Source organism: Tauraco erythrolophus, chromosome 23 (assembly GCF_009769465.1).
Source record: "Tauraco erythrolophus isolate bTauEry1 chromosome 23, bTauEry1.pri, whole genome shotgun sequence".
In the NCBI taxonomy this organism is placed as follows: domain Eukaryota; kingdom Metazoa; phylum Chordata; class Aves; order Musophagiformes; family Musophagidae; genus Tauraco; species Tauraco erythrolophus.
Window position 1 is genome coordinate 3,562,311 of NC_141487.1, and position 19,931 is coordinate 3,582,241.

General features: G+C 45.9%; 1 protein-coding gene across 2 annotated transcripts; it reads right to left on the reverse strand.

Annotated features, from left to right (window-relative positions):
- Positions 1–3,018: 3,018 nt before the first annotated feature.
- Positions 3,019–19,905, reverse strand: CLCN6 (Cl-/H+ antiporter 6). 2 transcript variants are annotated; one of them, XM_086625485.1, is made up of 23 exons: positions 19,816–19,905; positions 19,098–19,157; positions 17,960–18,025; positions 17,350–17,415; positions 16,592–16,658; positions 16,072–16,178; positions 15,706–15,832; positions 15,032–15,099; positions 14,865–14,923; positions 14,080–14,212; positions 13,049–13,162; positions 12,610–12,776; positions 11,547–11,673; positions 11,045–11,171; positions 10,553–10,706; positions 10,294–10,453; positions 10,042–10,148; positions 9,240–9,426; positions 8,454–8,611; positions 7,452–7,608; positions 7,126–7,233; positions 6,403–6,528; positions 3,019–5,102 (listed from the first exon to the last, which is right to left on the reverse strand). In XM_086625485.1, exons 1-23 carry the CDS (start codon positions 19,903–19,905, stop codon positions 5,022–5,024), a joined length of 2,616 nt encoding a protein of 871 aa, XP_086481611.1. In that variant the 3' UTR covers positions 3,019–5,021. The 2 variants fall into 2 exon arrangements, with proteins under 2 accessions (XP_086481611.1, XP_086481612.1); XM_086625486.1 differs by lacking the exon at positions 17,960–18,025.
- Positions 19,906–19,931: the final 26 nt, after the last annotated feature.

The following is a 19,931-nucleotide window of genomic DNA, read 5'->3' on the forward strand; positions in this document are numbered from 1 at the left end:
TTTTCCAGGGAGTGTGAGGTAAGAAAGCAGACAAAAGACAGTATGTTTCCTCCTGTATTGCTACGCTAAAGGGGCAGCTGATGTACCTCAATTTCAGGAAGGAAATGCTTCTCTCATTCCCTCATACGTTACTGGATTCATGACTGAAGGCAGCAGCAGAGCTGATGCAGAGCTCCTCCCGCTGTTTTCTCCGGATGCCTCTCTTCTCCTCTGCTTCCTCGCTAGGAGCACAGCTCAATTAAGACCACCACGGCACTACTTATTTAGCTCCCAAACACAGATTTTTCTGCCATCCACTCCCAACAGATGCTTTTATTTCAGGCTTTCCCTGTCATTACATACACACCAAGCAAGAGACTGAGGGCAGGAGCCAGAGGAGCCGCTGGTTAACTTTGTGTTACTGCACACCAGAGAGCTACTACGTGCGTTCTGTACAACACAGCCACCTGATCCAGAAAAACTGGCATGAAAAAGCACTGAGCTTTGGGGTCAGATATTTCTACACTGCTCAAAGACTGTACTTGCTCACATTTTTGGCCTGTAATCACGTAAAGAAAGATTAAAAATTGCCACAAGTTCTCTTCTGTAAGGCACACAGGAGGATAAAGCTGGAAAGATAGCCACAAACTAAATAAAAGCTAAAGATGAAATCAAGACTTTTCACATCCTGGAGAAGCCACCTGTAAAACAAGAGGTGCAACACTGCACTCTAAAAGTCTTTCATTAACTTACTGGGAGGAAGGTGGAAAGCAAGAGCTTTCAGGTAAGAAAGGCAGCAGTCGCTTCTAGCACAAAGTGCACATTTGGGCTCCTTATTGTACATTTGATAATTCCCTTCTTTTAAACAGCGGTTGTGAGAGAACACGGGACTAGAGTGGTCACAACCTAAAGGATTACACTAATCCCTATCTTTGTCCAGCCTGTCCTACCTTCTACACAAACTGTTAGATCCAGACAGCTCATAAATAGCAACTACTCATCTACGTCAAGTCATGTTCTTGGATATTGCCATGTTCTACTGGTTTTATTACAATAAAGGGCAAAAATAAGACAACACTAGAAACATCAAAAGGCCTTGAAAGTGCTGAAGGAGACACACAAACATTTTACTCTCAGACATGTTATGGTTACATGAATACTTCCCAAGTGCCATAGTTCAAATAAAAATATATTCATACAAATTTAAAAAAAATACAATTTATATACATTGTGGAATTAGCTTACATCATCTTGTAACAAAAAACAGTGCAAAAAAAACAAATGGAAAGGTAAGTTGCTACCATTGGAATGGCTCACAGTAAGTTAACAATTTAAAAACACATAATTGACACTGCACAGGAAACCATGAGGCAGGGTGAATGCCCCATACTACTCCCTAACTTTTGCCATCAATACTAATCCAGGTTACTATTCCTTTAGTGTTGCTCTGAGTAAAAGGTTACAGGCACCTATGTTAGAAAGAAGTTTCTTGGTAAGTCACTAAGCAACCAGAGCCAGAGCAGAAGCAGTTAGTGTGTTGTAAGAAAGGGATTAAGTCACCAAAGTGTTAGAAGACAACTGATTCAACACAAGCCCCTTTGCATCAGTCCTTCACAGAAAGTGCTGCATCACCAAACGTCACATGAGCTTGTAATTCCCTTTCTGCAAGATACGTAACAGTGATTGCACACCGAGATTTCCCTTTAGAGCAGCTGACAGGGTCACCCCCATCCTTATTTAAAACCCCTTTACTGAAAGAGTAAAAGGGCTGAAACGTTCGAATCAGACAGATACACAGGCAGAGGAGGCAATGCTGACAGCAGGCTGAAAACAAGTGGCTTCTCAGGGGGAAGTGCAGCTGCTGCTCAGACAAAGCTTGACAAGATTTTTCAGCCTGTCTTGTCTGGATTGCCTGACTCCAGGCCTCAGTAGCGATGACAAGACATCCTGCAGCAAAATGTACTACTGCAGTTTGTGCACAGAAATAAAACAGGACGCGACCAGCTCAGGGCAAACAATCTAAGGAGCCCTATTCTGTGCAGGAAGAGAAGGAATCTTTCACACACAATCACTCAACAGGAGCAAGAGGAAAAAGATTTGTCACAGAGATACAGGGCATTCTTGACAGGTGCTCTAACAGTACAGAATTGCTAATTCCACATTAGAGAGATCTGAAATCCCATTAAACCAGGATTCCTGTGATCTGCAACTGCCCACGAGCACAAATCCTTTGAATGAAAGGTAGGTTAACAGAAGCATATTTCAGACCTACAGTCGAGCTTCAGGGAGTGCAAAAGGGTGCTGGAAGTTTCTTGGGATAGCTCAGTGCAAGACCAGAGCTCAGGGAACACAGGCATTTTAGAAATCATCTGCAGAGACTATCCACAGAGGACAAACATCCTTACTCTACCTACAGGGAAACAGCTGGCAAGTAAAGAGCGGTAGCTGATGCCAACTTATATGGTCTACAGAACTTGCCACACCTGTCCCAGCTAAGGAGTCCAGGCTGAAGGCATAAGATGGATACTGGCTGTAGGAAAACCTTTTTGCTTTACTCTTGGAAGTTTAAGATCTTGCAAGCCTCATTTGAAACTGAGCTAGGATATTTAGAAGCCAGCAAAACTATTTTAGTGGAGGAGACGAGCTGTTGCAGCAAGCTCCACAGTACGAAAGGGAAAAGAACCAACATATTCCCTGCTCTTTAGATAGGTCACTTCCCAAGCATGCCCTAGAGAGTGGACACAGTTAACAAAGCGTGCTGCGACACACACAGCTTCCTTTGCAACAACTGCCACTGCATGTTCCACAGCCCACTCCTTCCTTTGTGGAAATGGTATAAACCCATTCTTGAAAACAAAGGTCTGCCCTTGCTCTCTTAATAAGGCAGCAGGTGGGAAAGAAAGCTAAGAGAAAAAAAGGCCTTCATGTCAATGGAGAGGAATAAAAATTTCAAAAAAAAATAATCTAAGTGCGTACAAATGGCTTTGCTAAAACCAAACTTCCCAGCTGAGTCCTGCCATGCACTGTATGACAAGGACCAATTCTACCCTAAAACTTGGCCTTAGGAACCACTTGTAAGACCAAGCTTTCTCTCATCTGCTGCACAAAATTCAAGAGCTTCCTATGACTCAGCTGTCCTTATTGCAAGCACAGCCAGAGAACACATCCATCCACCAATTATCTGGACTGCAAAGACTCCATGAACACTTAGGAGTTCCAGTGACAGAGAGCCCTACATCGAGACCATGGCTGGTGCCCTGGGCCCAAACCCTCCTCCTAATCCTAACTGTACCAGGGCTCAGCAACCAGCAGTTTGCAGAGCAGTGCCCTGGAACAATCAGCTTCCACAAAGTCAGTTAAAGAGGCTGCTTTAACAGATTTAGTGTTTTGACACATGTAAGAAAAGGGCAGAATTTCTTCAGACTTAGTCAGGAAAATCTTCAGCACAGATGAGTTCCTGAATTCTGAAAATACAGTAATGCCTGAGTTCCTTCTGCTACAACTGCCATCTAGCTAGCTCCTTATGGCAGACAACAGGTTAATCGGAGTGCTCAGAGGCTGTGTAGAAGCTTTTCTGGGATACATTCCCCAGGTTACTTGGCCCAGTCTCTGGGCTGAGAGAATGCTCTGTGCTTTATCAAGCCAATCGGCTCTGCAGCCCCTGGAGGCACAACCTGCCTTCCCACTGAGGGTTATCTGTATGCAAAATTCAGGAGGGCAGGTGCCTGCTGGAACAATACAGGTGCTGGCCAGGATGGTACCTGCTAAAGCAGTGAACTGGCTGCAACTGGCTTCTAAGCGCTGATTTTACCCTTACAGCTACTCGGCTGTTGCAGTTGCAAACATTATCCCAAGCATTTTTAAAGCACAGACAGCCCCACTTATCACCCTGCAACAGATCACAGATCCTGCCTGGTAGTCACCAGCACCAAGTATCCCTCCTGTACGGCAGCAGGAAGTTACACTGGCTCCTCTCAGGACACAGAGATAATTCAGCCAGGCCCAGAGACAGAGCATTGGTTTTATTTACCTCCCGAAAGCAGCACTTCACCATGCTCTGAGGATGTGGGGTTCACTGGTCTCTGACCCTAGCTGGAAAGGTGTCCTAGGCTATCACTGTTGGATCAGGACAAGGACACAGTAACTACAAATGCCAAGAAATGCAGGAGTAGTGACAAAGTGGAGTGTCACAAAGTGCCTTAGAAGAGTCTCTCACAGGGAGATGATAGCAACAGCTAACGGAAAAGAGATCTCCCTTCTCTGAGGTGCTCTGCAAGGTATTAAATATTTATAATCCCAAACAGCAACTGCAATTAGGAACTGTTTTGAACTCCTGATTTGCTGAGCTGCTCTCAAAAGTCAGTTGCTGTCAAAAACATCACTGCAGGGATGCTTCCCCACAAAAGAAAGAGAGAAATTAGGAACAAATGAAGCCAGAGTGGAAAAACATGGGCAACTGGGAACACCTGCAAAGAGAGAGAGGTGCGTTTCCAAAGAGCTGGGTTTTTTAATACTGCTTTTGAGAAAAGCCATCTTCCAGAGCAGCTATTTGGTCAGCATCTCCTCTCAGCCTTAGCAGCGACCCCTTTCTCACACAAATAAGGCAACAGTTGCAAGAACAACGGAGGAAGAGGAAAAGAGAGACATACAGGAGGACAGGGAAAAGATGCTGCAGTTCTCTGCACAGGACACAGTGGAGCTAGATGGTTCTTTTTTCCAACCCTTAAAAACCAAAATAGCAGAACATACAGTGTCAGGACAACATCTGATGAAAGGAGATAACTGGGGCACAGGAAAAGAAAAAACCTGGATCACAAGTGGTCAAACCAAGTGCCTGAAACCAATCAACAGCTCTGGGCTCAGGCAGCTCCTCTAATTCTCTGGCTAGCAAGATGTTTTCCAGCTCCTCAGGCTTGATATGCATGTGAGAAGCCAAATGGCAAGTCTTGGGCCTTGTGGGGTCCAAGCAGAATGCGAGCGCGTGTGCAGGCTTGGAAGAGGGAGGTAGCCACACCGACAGTGGGGCAGGGTGGGCAGGGGCATCAAATGGTCTGATAGTGTTGTCTCAGTCTTGCCTGCAGAAATTCGTGGGTCAGGTTGTGCCGAGTGATTATCCCAACAATCTTAAAGAGGAAGAAAAGAGGAAAAAAGACACAAGTCAGTATCACAGATGTGCCACTAAGAGACGTGCATGGTAGAGCTGTTCTTTCCAACCCCCAAAAAAGAGGGAACCTGCAAGCAGCTCTTGACCAATACTGAGTTAGAGGGGGTTCGAGTTCAAATCTCGCCAGAACAACCCCCCTCCCTCTCCCAACTGCTGCTATCGTGTCTGTCCACTATAACAGTAGTTACCCCTGCCTAGGGAGGGAAACGCTGTCCATGTTAGACAGCATAGGGATGTAACTAAATCTTACAGAACACGAAAACTGTAATTGCAAATAACAAGGCTGAGACATTTCTCATATGCCAATGACACGACTGCAGATAGCTTGTATCAGATACACTCTAGGAAGCTCTAAAGACCGAAACAGAGAAATGGTAAAGATTAGCTCAGTGGTGCCTGCACACTGGCCCATCACTAGCTGGCAGGTCACAAAAGGGACCCTCTCCCAGCCTGCTGGGGAAACAGTCAAACACCATGATTCAGCTGATGAAACAACTCAGCGATTTTACACATTAAAAGAGCGTAGAACTAGGCTGCTCTCTAGTACTGCAAGAGCATCTTGTACTAAACACAGAATGAGTCAGTTGAATCTCTTGTTTTCAGCCAACAGGCTCTGCAAAGCAGCTATTAGGAACCCCAAGAGGCAGAAAAAGCACTGGTGTCTCCTAGGGACAGACCAGTTTAGTTTAGGCTTAGGGAAACTGTTTCTCATGACATTTATAGGAAGTTACTGACACCTACTGACTATTCCTGAGCATTGTAGCTGGCAAAGAGACGAGTACAGTGGATCGAGAACAAACCACTCAGACTCCATTTTGCTGCTCCTGTGAGCAGGAACAGAATGCAAGTTCCCTTGCAGCTGAAGAACCTCCTGCCTCAACAAACAGGAAATTCTGCTCTTGGCCTTGAATAAAGCTGTCAAGAGGAAGCCAAATTAGTGGCCTCTGATGAGCTCAAGGCCTCTCAACAGGTACAAGACAGTAAGAGCTTCCACATGCTGCCAACCTGAGACAGGACAGAGATTGCATATTCTGCCCTTTGCAGGGAAAGCAGGAAGCAGCAGGCTTGGACATAAAAGATGGTAACAAAGTCATGGTAATCAACAATGCTTCAGGGCCTTAAGAAGATCACATGCTGATCTCTTTAAGCATTTCTGTTTGATGTTAAAAGAGATCTTAATTTTCCCAAAGGTGGAAAGCATGGCAAAAAATACAGTGGCTTCCTTGCTAAGCCAAGACAAAACGGACTTAAGGACTCACCTCTCCAACTGCGTTCACAACCGGTAAATGTCTGAGTCCCATTGTCCTGAATAGGTTGAAGACTTGTGACACGTGAGTATTTGGAGAGACAGCAAAGGGCGATGGGTTCATGTATGGGGTGACATCCTGAGAAAGAAAAACAACTGTATTATTTACAAGAGGCATTTTCACTAGCTCTGGGAATCACTAACAAGCAATTCCCACAACTCCTCCAGTGCACTGATCTCTGGGCAGGGTATCGGATTGCGGGCATCTTCTATTTCTCCACAAATACTAAATTACTTCAGGAACCTGAATTTGTCACAGTTTGCTGGAACGCTGTAACCCATGATCTTAAGGGTCCAAAGCTGCAGAAAAGCTCTAAGCAGTATAAACGTGGGTCCATGAAAATAAGAATGCATATTAAAAAAGCACTTGGGCCTACAGAGCAACCTTCCTGCCACAAAGACAAGGCAGGAGTCTAATCTGGAAGGAAGTCAAACTAGACAGGCAACATCTCATTCTGACAGTAAAGCACTCGTGTGCGATGTTACCTCACAGCAGTGGATTGATCAGGATTGAATTCCACATGCAAGACAGGGCTGATTGAATGCATGAGGAGTACAGAGTGTTGGTCACTACACCCAAGGGTGGACTTAAACATGCTCTCAGCTTTTTTTAAAGGCTTGGGATAGTTCTAAACACATATCAGGAAACACTGTCACACTGCAGTACATCTCTTACCACTATCATGCGAGGGTTCAGCAAAGTGAGGTCCAGGTCATGGATATCTGGATAGCGGGGGTAATCCTCTGACATCTCTGCATGGGACAGACGAGGCTGACTTGCACTCTGCAATTAGGACAAACCCCACTGAACCCATATGTCATCATCTCAGATAGTCCACGGGTTGCAGGCAGCGCAGCAAATGATGCCTCCCACTCACTCACCCAGATCTTAAAGTGTAAAAATAGGTAAATATTTTTTGGCAGCCCATAAATACTGTTCCCAGCCTCTCAGCTGAGAGGATATGAATGTCTCTGCTACTATTCCTCGTTAAGAAGACTCACCGACTGGCTCTCAGAGTAACAAACACCTCTGACAAGGAGGGTGACCAGCTGAGAGCGCAAGATCAAGCCATGGAAGGTCAGAGGTCTGAAGCGTTCCTCCATGGTCCACTCTTCACTGGGAGACTGGTCAGGGTACAGGTTAGGGTAGGGAGTGTATCTGTGACAGATTTAACAGTACATGTTATAAGTTGTATGAATTTAATTCCCCCACCTCTGAAACAACAACAGGTATTTCAGCTTCCTGCAACCCCCTCCTGAACATTTCAGGAACTCTTGCTAGAGAAAAACAAGTCTTTTCTCCACCAAACAAAATAGCAGAGGGGCCAAAAGCCATTACTATGGCCAGAGTATGACAACAGCACCAAATGGAGACAGTCTCCTACCCCTCAATTTCAAATCATTTGCTACTAAAGCAATTTTCAGTGCCAAATTATTCAGATTCTAATAAAAGCTGAAGCATCTGGCAAAATGTCAGGGTCAGGCATCCACTCCTAACGGCCACAAACACCAGGTTAGAAACTGATTCACTAGACTGAGCTTCTGCTTGGAAGCAACTGCAATACAAGCCTGGTGACTCAGCCCAGTTACCAGAAAGGTCGTACCAGTACTATGGTACCAGGACATCAGCTGCTCTCTTGGGAGAAGTGAGCTTTGCAGAGCCCTCATGTTTTTGCATACAAGAGGGTATCGATTTCTACAGACAAGGTATTTCCCTAGGTACTCCACTCTCTCCAGGAAATGTTTCTGGATAGGTGTTTGAAGGAAATTTAAATTGCTAAAATTAATTTTGGACACCATCAAGCCACTAGCCTAGGAGCTTGGTGACGGGTGTGAGCCCCAGCACTGCCTGATGAGATCTGACAAGTCACTTCTCCCAAAATGTGGATACTAGCACTGTTTCCTCTGACATACGGAACGACCGGGACTGTATGAAGCATCACAACACATCTCAACATACGGAAACACCCTGTTTAAATACATTTGTGCCTATCAGGATCTCACCTTCTCTCTAGCATCTGTTGCAGCAGATCCTCCTTTTCTGGTGGCTCCTCTGTTGCTATGTGCTCATCACACATGTTACGCAATTCACTTGAAGGGTAGGACTTCATGGACTGACTGCGCTTGCGCTGCTCTCCGGCTCGAGTGAGGATGCTAGATTTCTGGATACAACAAACAAACAATTTTCACATACCCACTAAGCAGGTCAACAGTTATCCAAGAGTGACTATGAACTATTTGATCAAAGCATTATGTCACCAGATCAGGTGTTCCTTAGGAAGTGCTGCTGCACTACTTATAACAATAGCCAACAGGACCATACTCTCCTCGGACTGTGAACCTGGAGTTTAGGAACTCAGGCATTCTTTTTTTAGAGCACAACTATGCCACAAGTACATTCATTATTCATTCTGACCTTAAATTTTAAGTTTCCCACGAGACTAAAGCATCTGCCCATCCAAAGGAGAGAAGCATTTAGGCATCCACTACTGGTCTCAATGGTGGGTTCAGTAATTCAGTGCTTAATCCAAACTTTCTCCATGTCTATCCTAAACAGGTTACTTAGTCCTCTTAGCTTTTGCCTCTAGGAACGCAGCCCACTCTTCTGCCTTTACTGTGACCCGGAGAACGGAATGAAATTGAGTCCTTGAAAATTTTTTATTGCAGTAGGTGCTTATCTCTGACCTGAATTCTTGTACTGACCAAAGCCTAGATAAGAAACCGAAAGAGCCTTCCACCTGCAAAACAAAGCTCTTTACCCTTCGACTTACCAAACAAGCAACTGCTTACCTTGAATTTGATGTTGTTACTTATCAGCTGATTTCCCTTCATGAACTCCCTCTCGTTGCCTCGGTTCTCAGTCACTACAGGGAAGGCGTGATGGACAGTTGTGCGCAGTATGCTAACAAGGGACTGGATCCTGGTGTGTGGGTACACGTATGTCAAGTTGGGTTCCATGATGTCACTGGCTCGTAGCCTGAGGAAACAGAAATCCAAGATTGCTGCATGCATCACCTCACTGACAGAAGGCTGGTGATGGACAAACAAGGAAACAAACCAGCCCTAAAATGAGATCCTGAAGGAGTCTGCTACAGTTTAGTCCTGCCAGCTCCTTGTACCTGTGTGCTCACCTTCACTGCATTATTAAGCCATGCCGGCACAACTGATTTTATTTTTTAACATAACATTGCATCAGTTATGCACTACAGGCAAGGAAAAATGTTTCAACTTGCAAAACAGAATGTGTTTAAACACTAGTGTGAAAAGAAAACAGGTAGCAAGATGAAATTCTGCAAGAAGTCCAGTGGAACATTTTCACAGAGTTCTTACTCTGTGAAGCTCACAAATCTGTTCCTCAGACCTCCACCTGTCCACTCCTCCTCATAAAGGGCTCCAGCACCTCTTTCCTGCTGCAGGCCTGACACATAACTCCCAATTCCTCCCAGAGCAGTCCTTCTCACAGCTGCTCCTCTCACAGTAGCCAGGTTCATTGGAGATGAAGCATCATCCCCCTGTATTACAGCATTTGTTTCTGAGCACAAACCCTACCACAAACCCTAACCTACAGCCTTGCCAAGACAAGCAGCCTTACTTATCCATTTCCACCTCTGTTTCCCACTCCAGAAGGGGCACTCCTCGCAAGTTCACATGGATGTCATAGATGCCTTTGTTGAAAAAGTCTCCTGTCCATTTGGCTACCTGCAGAGCAAACAGAAGGTCTACTGAGTTGTTGCTCCAAGTACAAAACTCCTTGGCTTATCATAGCCATGGAAGGAACAGAGATTCAGGGCCAGCACATGTTCAAGCACTCTGCAAGAAGCCAGAGCTAAGACCCTGCACTCACCATGAGGGTGATCATTATTGGGAGCCCATAGGTGATCTCGTTGGTGGACTCAATTAGGATGACGGTCAGGCTAATTGTCATGCGGACCACTCCTCCCAGGAATGCTGCTGCCCCAATCAGTGCAAAGGTTCCAGAGTAGATGTGATCCAGGCCAATGTAGCTAGGACAAAACACAGAGCCTGGAGATTAGAACAACCTGACTGAGGGTTCAGCACACATCTGCTTGCACACCTTGCACACACACGCACACTCAATGCACCTTTTGAGGAGGTTGGCGACCAGGCGTCCGAAGGCAGCCCCACAAAGCAGTGATGGCACAAAAAGACCACTGGGCACAGAGATCCCGTATGTCCAGCAGGAGAGTAAGAAATAGAGAAGGAAGAACAAGGACAGTGTGACTGGGCTGAAAGTACCTGCAACACAAGAACAATCATGACTAAAGGGGCACAGGTCTGTCAGACATAGACAATCTTGCACCATTCACCCCTCAGCTCACAGCAGGCTCATCTCACAACAGCTACTTAGCCTCTCACTCCAATGCACACAAAGACAATGAATAAGTGAAAAGGAGAGGAAAAGCAGGCCTTTCTTGCCATGTAGGAGGCTTTCACCTGTTATACTAGCAGTCCCCCAGAGCCACGAAGGCCTGAAGATGCTTTTAGCCTTATGGGTCTTATGACAAGGCTGTTTCAAGCAAGATGAAGCTCTGAAGGCTAAGCATGGGATGGGGCACCATCTCCTTGCTACTCACCATCCTGGTGGAAGAGCTGCAAGATAGCTGATTCCTGAGGGTTGAAGAAGAGTGTGGCCATGTCATTGTAGGTTTCGTTCGGGCAGAAAAAAGTTTTGATGCTTGAATTCACATCCTCTGACATATCCTAACACAGGACACAAAAGACATGAACAGTTAAAATCCACTCTCTGTCCTACATTAGCCTTTGTGCAGGATGGGAGTAACCCTTCTGTATAGGGCTGTCAGCCCACACTTTGGGAAGTTCAGACCAAACACCAATAGCAGAGATGAGGCCTGCAACATCAATGGGCCCCCTGAGTCACAGCCTAAGCTGCTCCGCCAAAGTATGAAAGCACAAAGGGCAGCTTTCATTATTACCCTAAGCTCCTGCAACTGTCCACAGGCTTTCACTGAAGTTCTGTTACATACTCATGCTGTCAAAAGCTCATTATGTGCCTGTGCTTCTCTGCAGGAGGAACAATACGATGGGGACATACAATCTTCACATAAGATCCCTCACCTGCAGGCTCAGAGTGCCATTGCCACTGTGACTGCTGGAAGACATCTGCCGGCATTCCCCCAGAACCATGGAGGCTACAAAGACCACGACCGTGGTAGTCAACGACACCAACAGGCTCTCCAAGACTCTGCAAGAACACAACAGAAACCATATAATGAAGCCACACTCAGCCCTGTAAATCAGTCGCAGCACTGCACATGACTTTGATAAAGTTGCAAGAACAAGCAGTTCCAACAGCTTAATATCAGAAGCAGGGGACTCTGCAAGCCAAGCTGAATTATGACCTGGTTGCCAGAGACTGCATTAACTCTCCTTTTTAATTGCCTGCCCCAAAAAGGAGCTATTTCTGCCCAGAGAACACATAGCAGCGACCTATAAAAAGCCACAGGGAAAGGTCCAGTGATGAGGCTGTTCACATGTTTCATAGATTCTTACAGGGTAAAAGTCTAGACAGGACTGCACAGGTTGATAACATAGTCTCTCATATCTATTTTCTAACTGCTGAAATAAGAGTGTGAGTTTTTTAAAACCTGGGCTTCTTATTTAGGAATTGTCTAGAGCAAACAAACAGCTATTTTCCAGAATTACATGACAATTTCCTCTCTAAATAGCACAGATATTAGCTCAGTCGTGGATTTAACTAATCAAGATGATGATGATGATGATAATAATAATAATAACAACAACAATAATAATAAAGAGTAGGATCAGCTATTCTTTCCACGTCTGTTTGGACAAGACAAAAAAATACTGCATGGAGACAAAGCTCTGATTTGTTCTGTTATAGCCTTTATTATACAGAGCTCCCTTCATAGCCCTTGTAAGGGGGGCTGTAGTTCTCTCTGTACCACCAGAGGAATTACAAAAATGCAGAGGGACTGTAACATCTGGTTTCTGGTGATCACTTTTAGGTTCTATGGAGGTTTCATTTTGTGATTTCCAAAAGAATAGGTCTCAGATTTTCTGCAATCTCACTCACTGGGTCTCCTACATTGATGCTTTTTCTTTAGGACACCGAACCCAGATCAGAGATCCCTGCATGAACTCAAGAAAGCACAAATACCTGACCAACTTTGGCTTGGGATGCACGTTCCGCATGCGGTACTTCGCAAGTCTCTTGTTGAGGCAGTTGAAGGTGGCTCCGAGAAGGCCTCCGACAATCCCCATTAGAATGAAGAAGCCCAAGTCCACAGCTGTCCAGAGGTGGCATTTCTTATCAGACTCAGAGCACTACATGCAGAAAAGTACAAAAGTAAGCATTACAGTAGTTGCTGTCATTTCCTACCAACGCTTCTGTCTCTACAGCAGGAGACTTTCAGCAGCTGTGACCAAAGGGGAACAATTCTGTCTTAGGCTGTCAATGTATTGCAGCTAAACAGCAACTGCCCTTCACTGAAATACAAGCATGTATCAGGAAAAAAAAAAAAACAAACAACACAGAAAGAAACACTGAACTGACAAGAGACTGGAGCCAGGGGAAAAATAGCAGCACTAAATCTTACCTTAAACTCCCCAAAGTTCAGCAGCCCAGGGAGCTGGAAAGATCCCCAACTTCCAAACTGAATGCCAGAGCGGAAAAAATTCAAGGTGAAGGTGGCAGCCATGGAACAGAAAAGCTTAGGAAGTGAAAAAAGAAAGGAAGAATTAAACACTCCCAAAATTAAGATTGGCACAGACAGCTCTTCCTTGAGACTTATGCCTGAGGAAAGGAACCTCAGAGCCTTCTCAAGCTTTAGGAAAATAGTCCTACTGAGGTTTAAGACCCATTCCCTGCTGCAAGAGAGATCAGGGCTAGAACAGACTACTGGAATCACCTGACCTGGTTTCCCACACAAGAAGTCAGGAATTTTATCTAGTAATTCTTGCAGCAAAAGCTCTTCCTTTTTTTTTTTTTTCCCAAAGATGCTAATTTGCAGTTGTAAATCAAGTACAAGACATTAACACAGCTTGTTTAGAGCTGGAACTGAGGACATCATTGGCTCTGAGAGCTGCTATCTTGGCAAATTCCCTGGCCTCTTTTATCCCCACTTAGAAAGAGCAGACTAATTGAATCCCATCAACAGGACACTTGGCATAAGAAATGCAAAAACCATCATGAAATCCAATACATTTTTAAAATACCGTTAACTTCAAGAAAGTAGGTACTACAGGCAGAGAAACTGGCAACCTGATGGCACAGGGGATTGCTGCAACACAGCTCCTCAAGGAAGAGAAAAGCAGAAAGAAATCCAGCACCTGCCTACTCTGTCTGCTCCCAAAGGCTCAGGATGCAAAGAGCCCAGGCACAAAAGCCCTTTCTCTCCGGTGCACTAAATCTGCGGCCTACAGAGTTGTTCCATAGTTCCAGATGGCACCAGACTCATATCTGCTCTTGATCTGTAGTAATTCTGGAGCACTGGTAGAGCAGACGATCTCTCTTCTGCCAGGAGAGCTCAGAAGGAGACAGGATAATCCGAATGCCCTCACGGACAAGTGCTCGCAAAGATACAGCTCAAGGAAGAGACACATAGAAAGAGCCAGAGTCATTACTCACCACTTTCCAAGTAAGTCCCTGGTTCCAGAAGGAGGAACCTTCTTCCAAGCTGAAAAGAGTGCCTCCAATTGGGGCCCCAAAAGCAGCTGCAACCCCTGCAGCAGCTCCAGCAGATACAAAATCCCTTTTATCCCTGAAAAGGAAAAGAATCTCAGTTTAGCAAAGCAGAGCTCTGGAAATGCTTAGGTTCTGTGAAGTCAGAGACCATTCTCATTTACAGATATACCCCAGGGACACAGGAGTGACAGCTGGGAGAAGTGCTGGCCATGGCAGGCAATACATTTATTCAGTAAATTGTTGCAGCATCATGCTCTTTCTCTAGAGCAGCAATACAGAGAAAAACTCTGGCACTATACAACTACCCAGTATATGAGGAACTATCCCACACCATGAGGCTCCAGCATCTCCTGAGAGAATCAGAGAGGGAAGGGCAAGATTTTGTTCACATTCAGGTGGACCAGTCTTCTCTGTAGTATATCTTGGTCATAAGGGGTGAGTAACTCAGCTTGTTTCCAACAATGAAGCCATTTAACCATTCAGATTAAAGGTTTTAAATGGGTAGAGATTTGCTTAGTGGTACAAGAGAACATCAATGAACATGGAGACCAGAGGGAGAAGCATGGAAGAGTCAAGTCCTGGTGGGGTCTTGCTGCAGAATGAAACTGCAGGACACTAGAGAGAAACTGGAAAAACAAGTGACTGATTTATCCCAGCCCGCCACCCTTCTCCCTAGGAAGTCTGCTCACTCATCCTCCTCCCCTGCCTCCACATCCTGGGTACAGTACCTGTCACTGCGGAAATAGGGAAAGTTAAACTGGATCTTCCTCAGAGAGATGCTCTGGAACTATAAACAGAGTAAAGATTTAGAAACACAGGAGACGAAAACTTACTCCTCACAGTACTCTTTCAAAGCAGTGGTGTGACCAGGCCAACGACCCAGGCCAGCACTAACCTGTGGCAAACCTGCACCCACGACAGCACCACTGTGAATCATTGGACCCTCCTTCCCGACAAAAAGACCTGGAAAAACAGGACCGATGAGGCAACACACTTCCCCCACACTCTCCCTTGCTGACGATGCCAGCAGAGATCAGCTCTCCACTCCCCTGCCATGACACAGTTCCTTGTGCCAAGCCTGCAGCTGTTCCCTCTCCCCTCAAGGTGAAGAAGGTGCTAACCCCTGCCCCCTCAACACCCACAATGTTTGTGAAGACTTTCACAGACTTGGCACTCCAAGTGGGTGAAACCATTCAAAGACAGCTGTTACAAGGACTCAGAACTCTCCAAGTCACTCTGCCCTGCTGCCTAGAACACAGTCTGCTTCAAGCTGCTCTAGACAACGTGTTCTGGAGAATTCTCACGTCTCCCTCTTGGACTGAGCCACAAAGAGCCACTTTTGACCAGCCCACTCAGAAAAGTATCTGTTCCCCCAACAGTCCTGATTCTTCTATCTATCTACTCTACATATGCATTCAGGGTTCATGACTCTGCTCCAGCCCATCAACATCGTTTTACTTGCAAGGCAGGAGAGGCCTTTTGTGCCCTATGTGCAGCAGGGACAGCATTTTTTTCCCCCTTCAGTGATTCCTTACCCCAATAAGACCAAGACACCACAGCCCTTCTTACCTCCTGCCACACTGAAGAGCACTCCCATAGCTTTGCACACCACTGTCCGGAGACGCACGACCCCTGGAACCTTTACCCCGTTGAGGTAGCACTTGATTTCAGGAATTCCTGATCCAGCTGCTACAGGCTGCAGAAAAGAAACAATGACACTGTGCTGCATTGATTTCATGGCTGACCAATGACATCTCATCAGAGAGTACAGCAAGGGACCAAGAGACCCTGCTTAGCTAAATCAATTTGCACTGAGAAGCTAGTTGGATATTTTGGGGCAGAAAGTGCTTCTGTCAAGAAAGATACTTCATACCCAGAACCTATGTGAGAGGAAAGGGAGGCTGTGTAAGGAGCAGCAGCGGACCTAAGTCTTACTTGGATCAGGACCAGAAGACTGGCAAGAAAAACAAAGGTCAGGTTGAACCCCAGCAGCTCCAGCAAGGACAAGGCAAGACAGCCTTTCTCAGTGCATTCTTCCACCGCTGCAGGGATGGTCAAGGAAAACAACAACGTTCCCCCCACCAACACACAATCATTTAGTTCTGTCTGAGGGTCCAACAGGCATCAGGAGCTAAGCCTCCACTTCCTAATCCAGCCAGGGCAGCTGACACAAGCCATCAGGAAGCCAGGTTTCCTATTCAGAGCTCAGGACAGCTACAAGGAAGAGAAACCTCTCCCTCTTTCTGAGATTAGCCTTTGCCTACGTACACAATACTGGAACCACTTCTTGGTTTCAAGGGCTGAGTTACATAGGCAAGTTGAAAATGTGATTAATCATCAACAATATGACTGATGGCAGAAGTCTGAGAGTCAGCTTATTCTCAGCAAAATATGGCAACAGAAGGGAAAAGGTCACTTCGGCCTAACAGGAACCCACACACTAGGTAAAAGATACAGCTTTGTACCACCCGGAACTTGAGCTGGGTAAAGAGTCGAACAAAGAAATCCACAAAGAGGCCCACCTATGAAAAAGAAGACAGATCTGCCATCAGAAATTACTACATACAAGTAACAAAGACCACCCTCTGGTAAGTTCTACCAAAAGTATGCATGCATGGGAGGACTGACAATGAAGAAGGCAAAAGAAGCGTTGCTCAGAGTAACTTCAGAAGCTCTGATTTGCTGCCTACCCTTGTTCTCACTGGGACAGATCCATCCTAGAATTACTCCTGAAGAGATGCATGATCTGGCAGCATTTTCAACTCTCACAACATACTTCATGGTACAGAAGAAAGCTAGTGTTTAACTCAGACATACAGTCAGCAAAGCTAATTTTCAAACACTCTATGAAGCACATGCACATGCAGTGAAGCTAGTAAAGCCAAACATAAAATACAGTTCAATTGTAAATTGGCGTCCTGTTTTATTAAGTGTTCACTTTGGACAAGTTTTCCTGTATACAGAATTGAAGGATTTGCCAGAGTACTTTGCAAAGAAAGCACAGTAAGATCTGAAAGAAAAAAAAAAAAACGCTTCCTGGAAAATAATCTAGCAACGACATGCTATAATTCCCAAAAGATGACTTCAGCTACTAAGCCCTCCACTTCACGAAGGAGAATGTTTCCTCCTCTTTCCTCCTCGGCCATTGACTTCTAAATTATTCCTGCTTAGTCTCCTGAATTTTCCTCATTCCCCAAACAGCATGACCCTTACCAGTCCTGTGCAGATTCCAATAGCAAAAACCATCACCCACTTCACTGCTTCATATCTCTGGGCTTTCTGTTTAGGAAAAGGATTAAAAAAGAAAAAAAAGTCAAGTCAAAGCAACATAGAAATGGCGTTAAGAAAACAGCTGGTTTGGGCTGCATAGTTCAATTACAGCTAGAGTGATAAATCAACAGAAGATAGTGACAACAGCAAACTAAAATAGGGAACTGAAAGTGCTGAACACTTTGCTCACTTTAAATCTGAGGATCAGAACAGATGCTGGGAGCTATAACCTCCACGCACATTTTTATTTTTTTCATAAAGAAACCAAGAGAGCACATAGAATTTCTTTCGTAAGAAGAAAAAAACCTCATGCAACTTCCCACGGCGGAGCGTATTTAGAATCACAGAACGCTTTGGCTTGGAAGGGACCTTTAAAGATCATCTAGTCCAACCGTCCTGCCATGGGCAGCAACATCTTTCAATAATCAGGTTGCTCAAAGCCCTATTCAACCTGACCGTTAATGCTTCCAGTGATGGGGCATCCACAACTTCTCTGAGCAATTGCCACAGTTTTAGCTCTGAAGATAATGAAAAAGAAAGAACAAGGTCATACCTTGTTGTCCATGCTCTCCAAAACTTCCAAGTATGGGTCATTGATACAGCGATCATAATCCAAGCTCTGAAAGAATGTCAAAAGGTCAATTTAAGAGAACCAGCTGCAACAGATTGTGCAAAAAACTACAGATAAATGACCTTGTTAAAGATTACAGAAGTCATTACTACCCCCACAGTAGGTTTTGCAAACAACAGTAGGAGAAAAAACTCCTGGAAACAACTTCACTTAAATATTTCCAGCAGAGCCAGACCCTGAGAATCAGGAAGTGAAAGAAGAGACCAATTTCACTGCCCAAGCTGAGTGAGAAAGGGAACCAAACAGAAACATCACTGATTAATACACCTTTAAATCACAGAAGTCGCATTGTACAGATTTAGACTTTACTTCTTTAAGTGTCTCCAGTCTGACAATGCAGAGCATAACGTTAAATCTCTATATTTAATTTCTCACTACAACAACAACACTAGATAGGAATTCCTCTTCAGATGAACAGCATCAATTCTTGAGCTCATCCCAGCAGGGAGTTAAAAGCAATACAGAGTTGGCCAGTCATATTCGGAAAGTACCACTAGCTTCTATCTACATCAACATCACCTTTTCAAGCCAAGCAGTAACAGGCTGAGCTGGCGACACCCATGCTGACAGCGACTCCCCTAACAGCTCAGGGCTGCCATACAGACATGCAAAAAGCAAAAATCTCCTGTAAGAAACAGGATCCGATAGATGGGCAGATCTGCTGTGAGCCAGCATGGCATGCTGTGAGACAGCAGCAAGGCAACAGTGACCAAGTAGCTACAGATGCTTTCTACAGTCATGAGGATACGAGACCTCTAGAGCCTGTAAATCTCACAATAAAAAGTGGAACAAAGCAGTAGACTCTGAAAATGAATTTTATCAACAAGACTTAAGCAGTGGATGCTCAAGTTCTACTCACAGGGATTTAACCCAAAAACATATAACGATGAGCAGTGGTTCTTTACAAGCACAGTAACTCCAGGTGTTTCTGCTGGTGCCAACGCAATCTAACTAGCGACACATTTTGAATACCTGCCCCATTACAAACTCCAACAGACCGAAACCTAGCTGCGGTTATTTTCACATTAATTTCACAAGCTGCTATCAGTTAATTTCCCACCTCGTAGTCTTTGCGTGGAAGGATCTCATCCTCCTCTTCATGAGTTTCTCCTAGGATTGTCTGCAAAACAAACAAATGTGGGAAAGGAAACTCATCAGGGGAATGACTGCATGTATAGGTGCTCATGAACAGGGGTAGCAAAGCCAAAATTAGAGAAGGCCTGTGCCACTACTGCTTATGACGTCAGAGCATGGATTACCAGACTACTACTTACGTTGGGGTAACTGTAGGGGCTCTTACCTTGAAGCGTGCCCCTCAGCAACAACACACCAGAACACACACTCCTGCGTGGCAGCTCCCCACAGCACAGTACTAAAACCACAGCCCAGCTTCCTCCACAGCAACGGGGGAGCCCAGGACAAGAAACTCGCACAAACAGCGCTCCCCTGTGCCGGGCAGCTGCAGAGAGCCGCCGCCAGAGCCGCCGCTCCCTAACGGCTGCGAGGGTGCCGCACCCGGGGGAGCGGGGGATGCCAGGCCCAGGGTATCCCAGCTGGGGGGCTGAGGGATCGGGCACGACACGAGGCGAAAGAGCGGGAACGGGCCGAGGCACCGGTCGCAGCGCCATGGCAACACTCAACGCCCCCAACACCGCCCGCCCTCAGGCGCTCCCCGGAGCCGGCGAGGCCGGGCCTCGGCGCGGCCCCATCGGGGCGCCGCCGGCGGGGACGGGGAGGCGGCCGGGCAGGGCCGCGGGCGCGCAGGACAGCGGCCGTACCAGCTCCTCGGGGGTGCGGCTCTCCCGCTCGCCGCAGCAGCGCGGGCAGCAGCAGCAGCAGCAGCACCGCGCGGCCCCGCACGCCGCCATCTTCCCGCTGCGCCGCCGCCGCCCCT

Bases quoted from the DNA above. Each gene is read 5' to 3' on its own strand.
- CLCN6 (XM_086625485.1), bottom strand. From the start codon at position 19,905: ATGGCGGCGTGCGGGGCCGCGCGGTGCTGCTGCTGCTGCTGCTGCCCG. The intron at 19,158-19,815 runs GTACGGCCGCTG...TTTGTTTTGCAG, and splicing joins GCCGCACCCCCGAGGAGCTG to ACAATCCTAGGAGAAACTCA. The intron at 10,149-10,293 runs GTGAGTGCAGGG...TTTGCTCTGCAG, and splicing joins CAATAATGATCACCCTCATG to GTAGCCAAATGGACAGGAGA.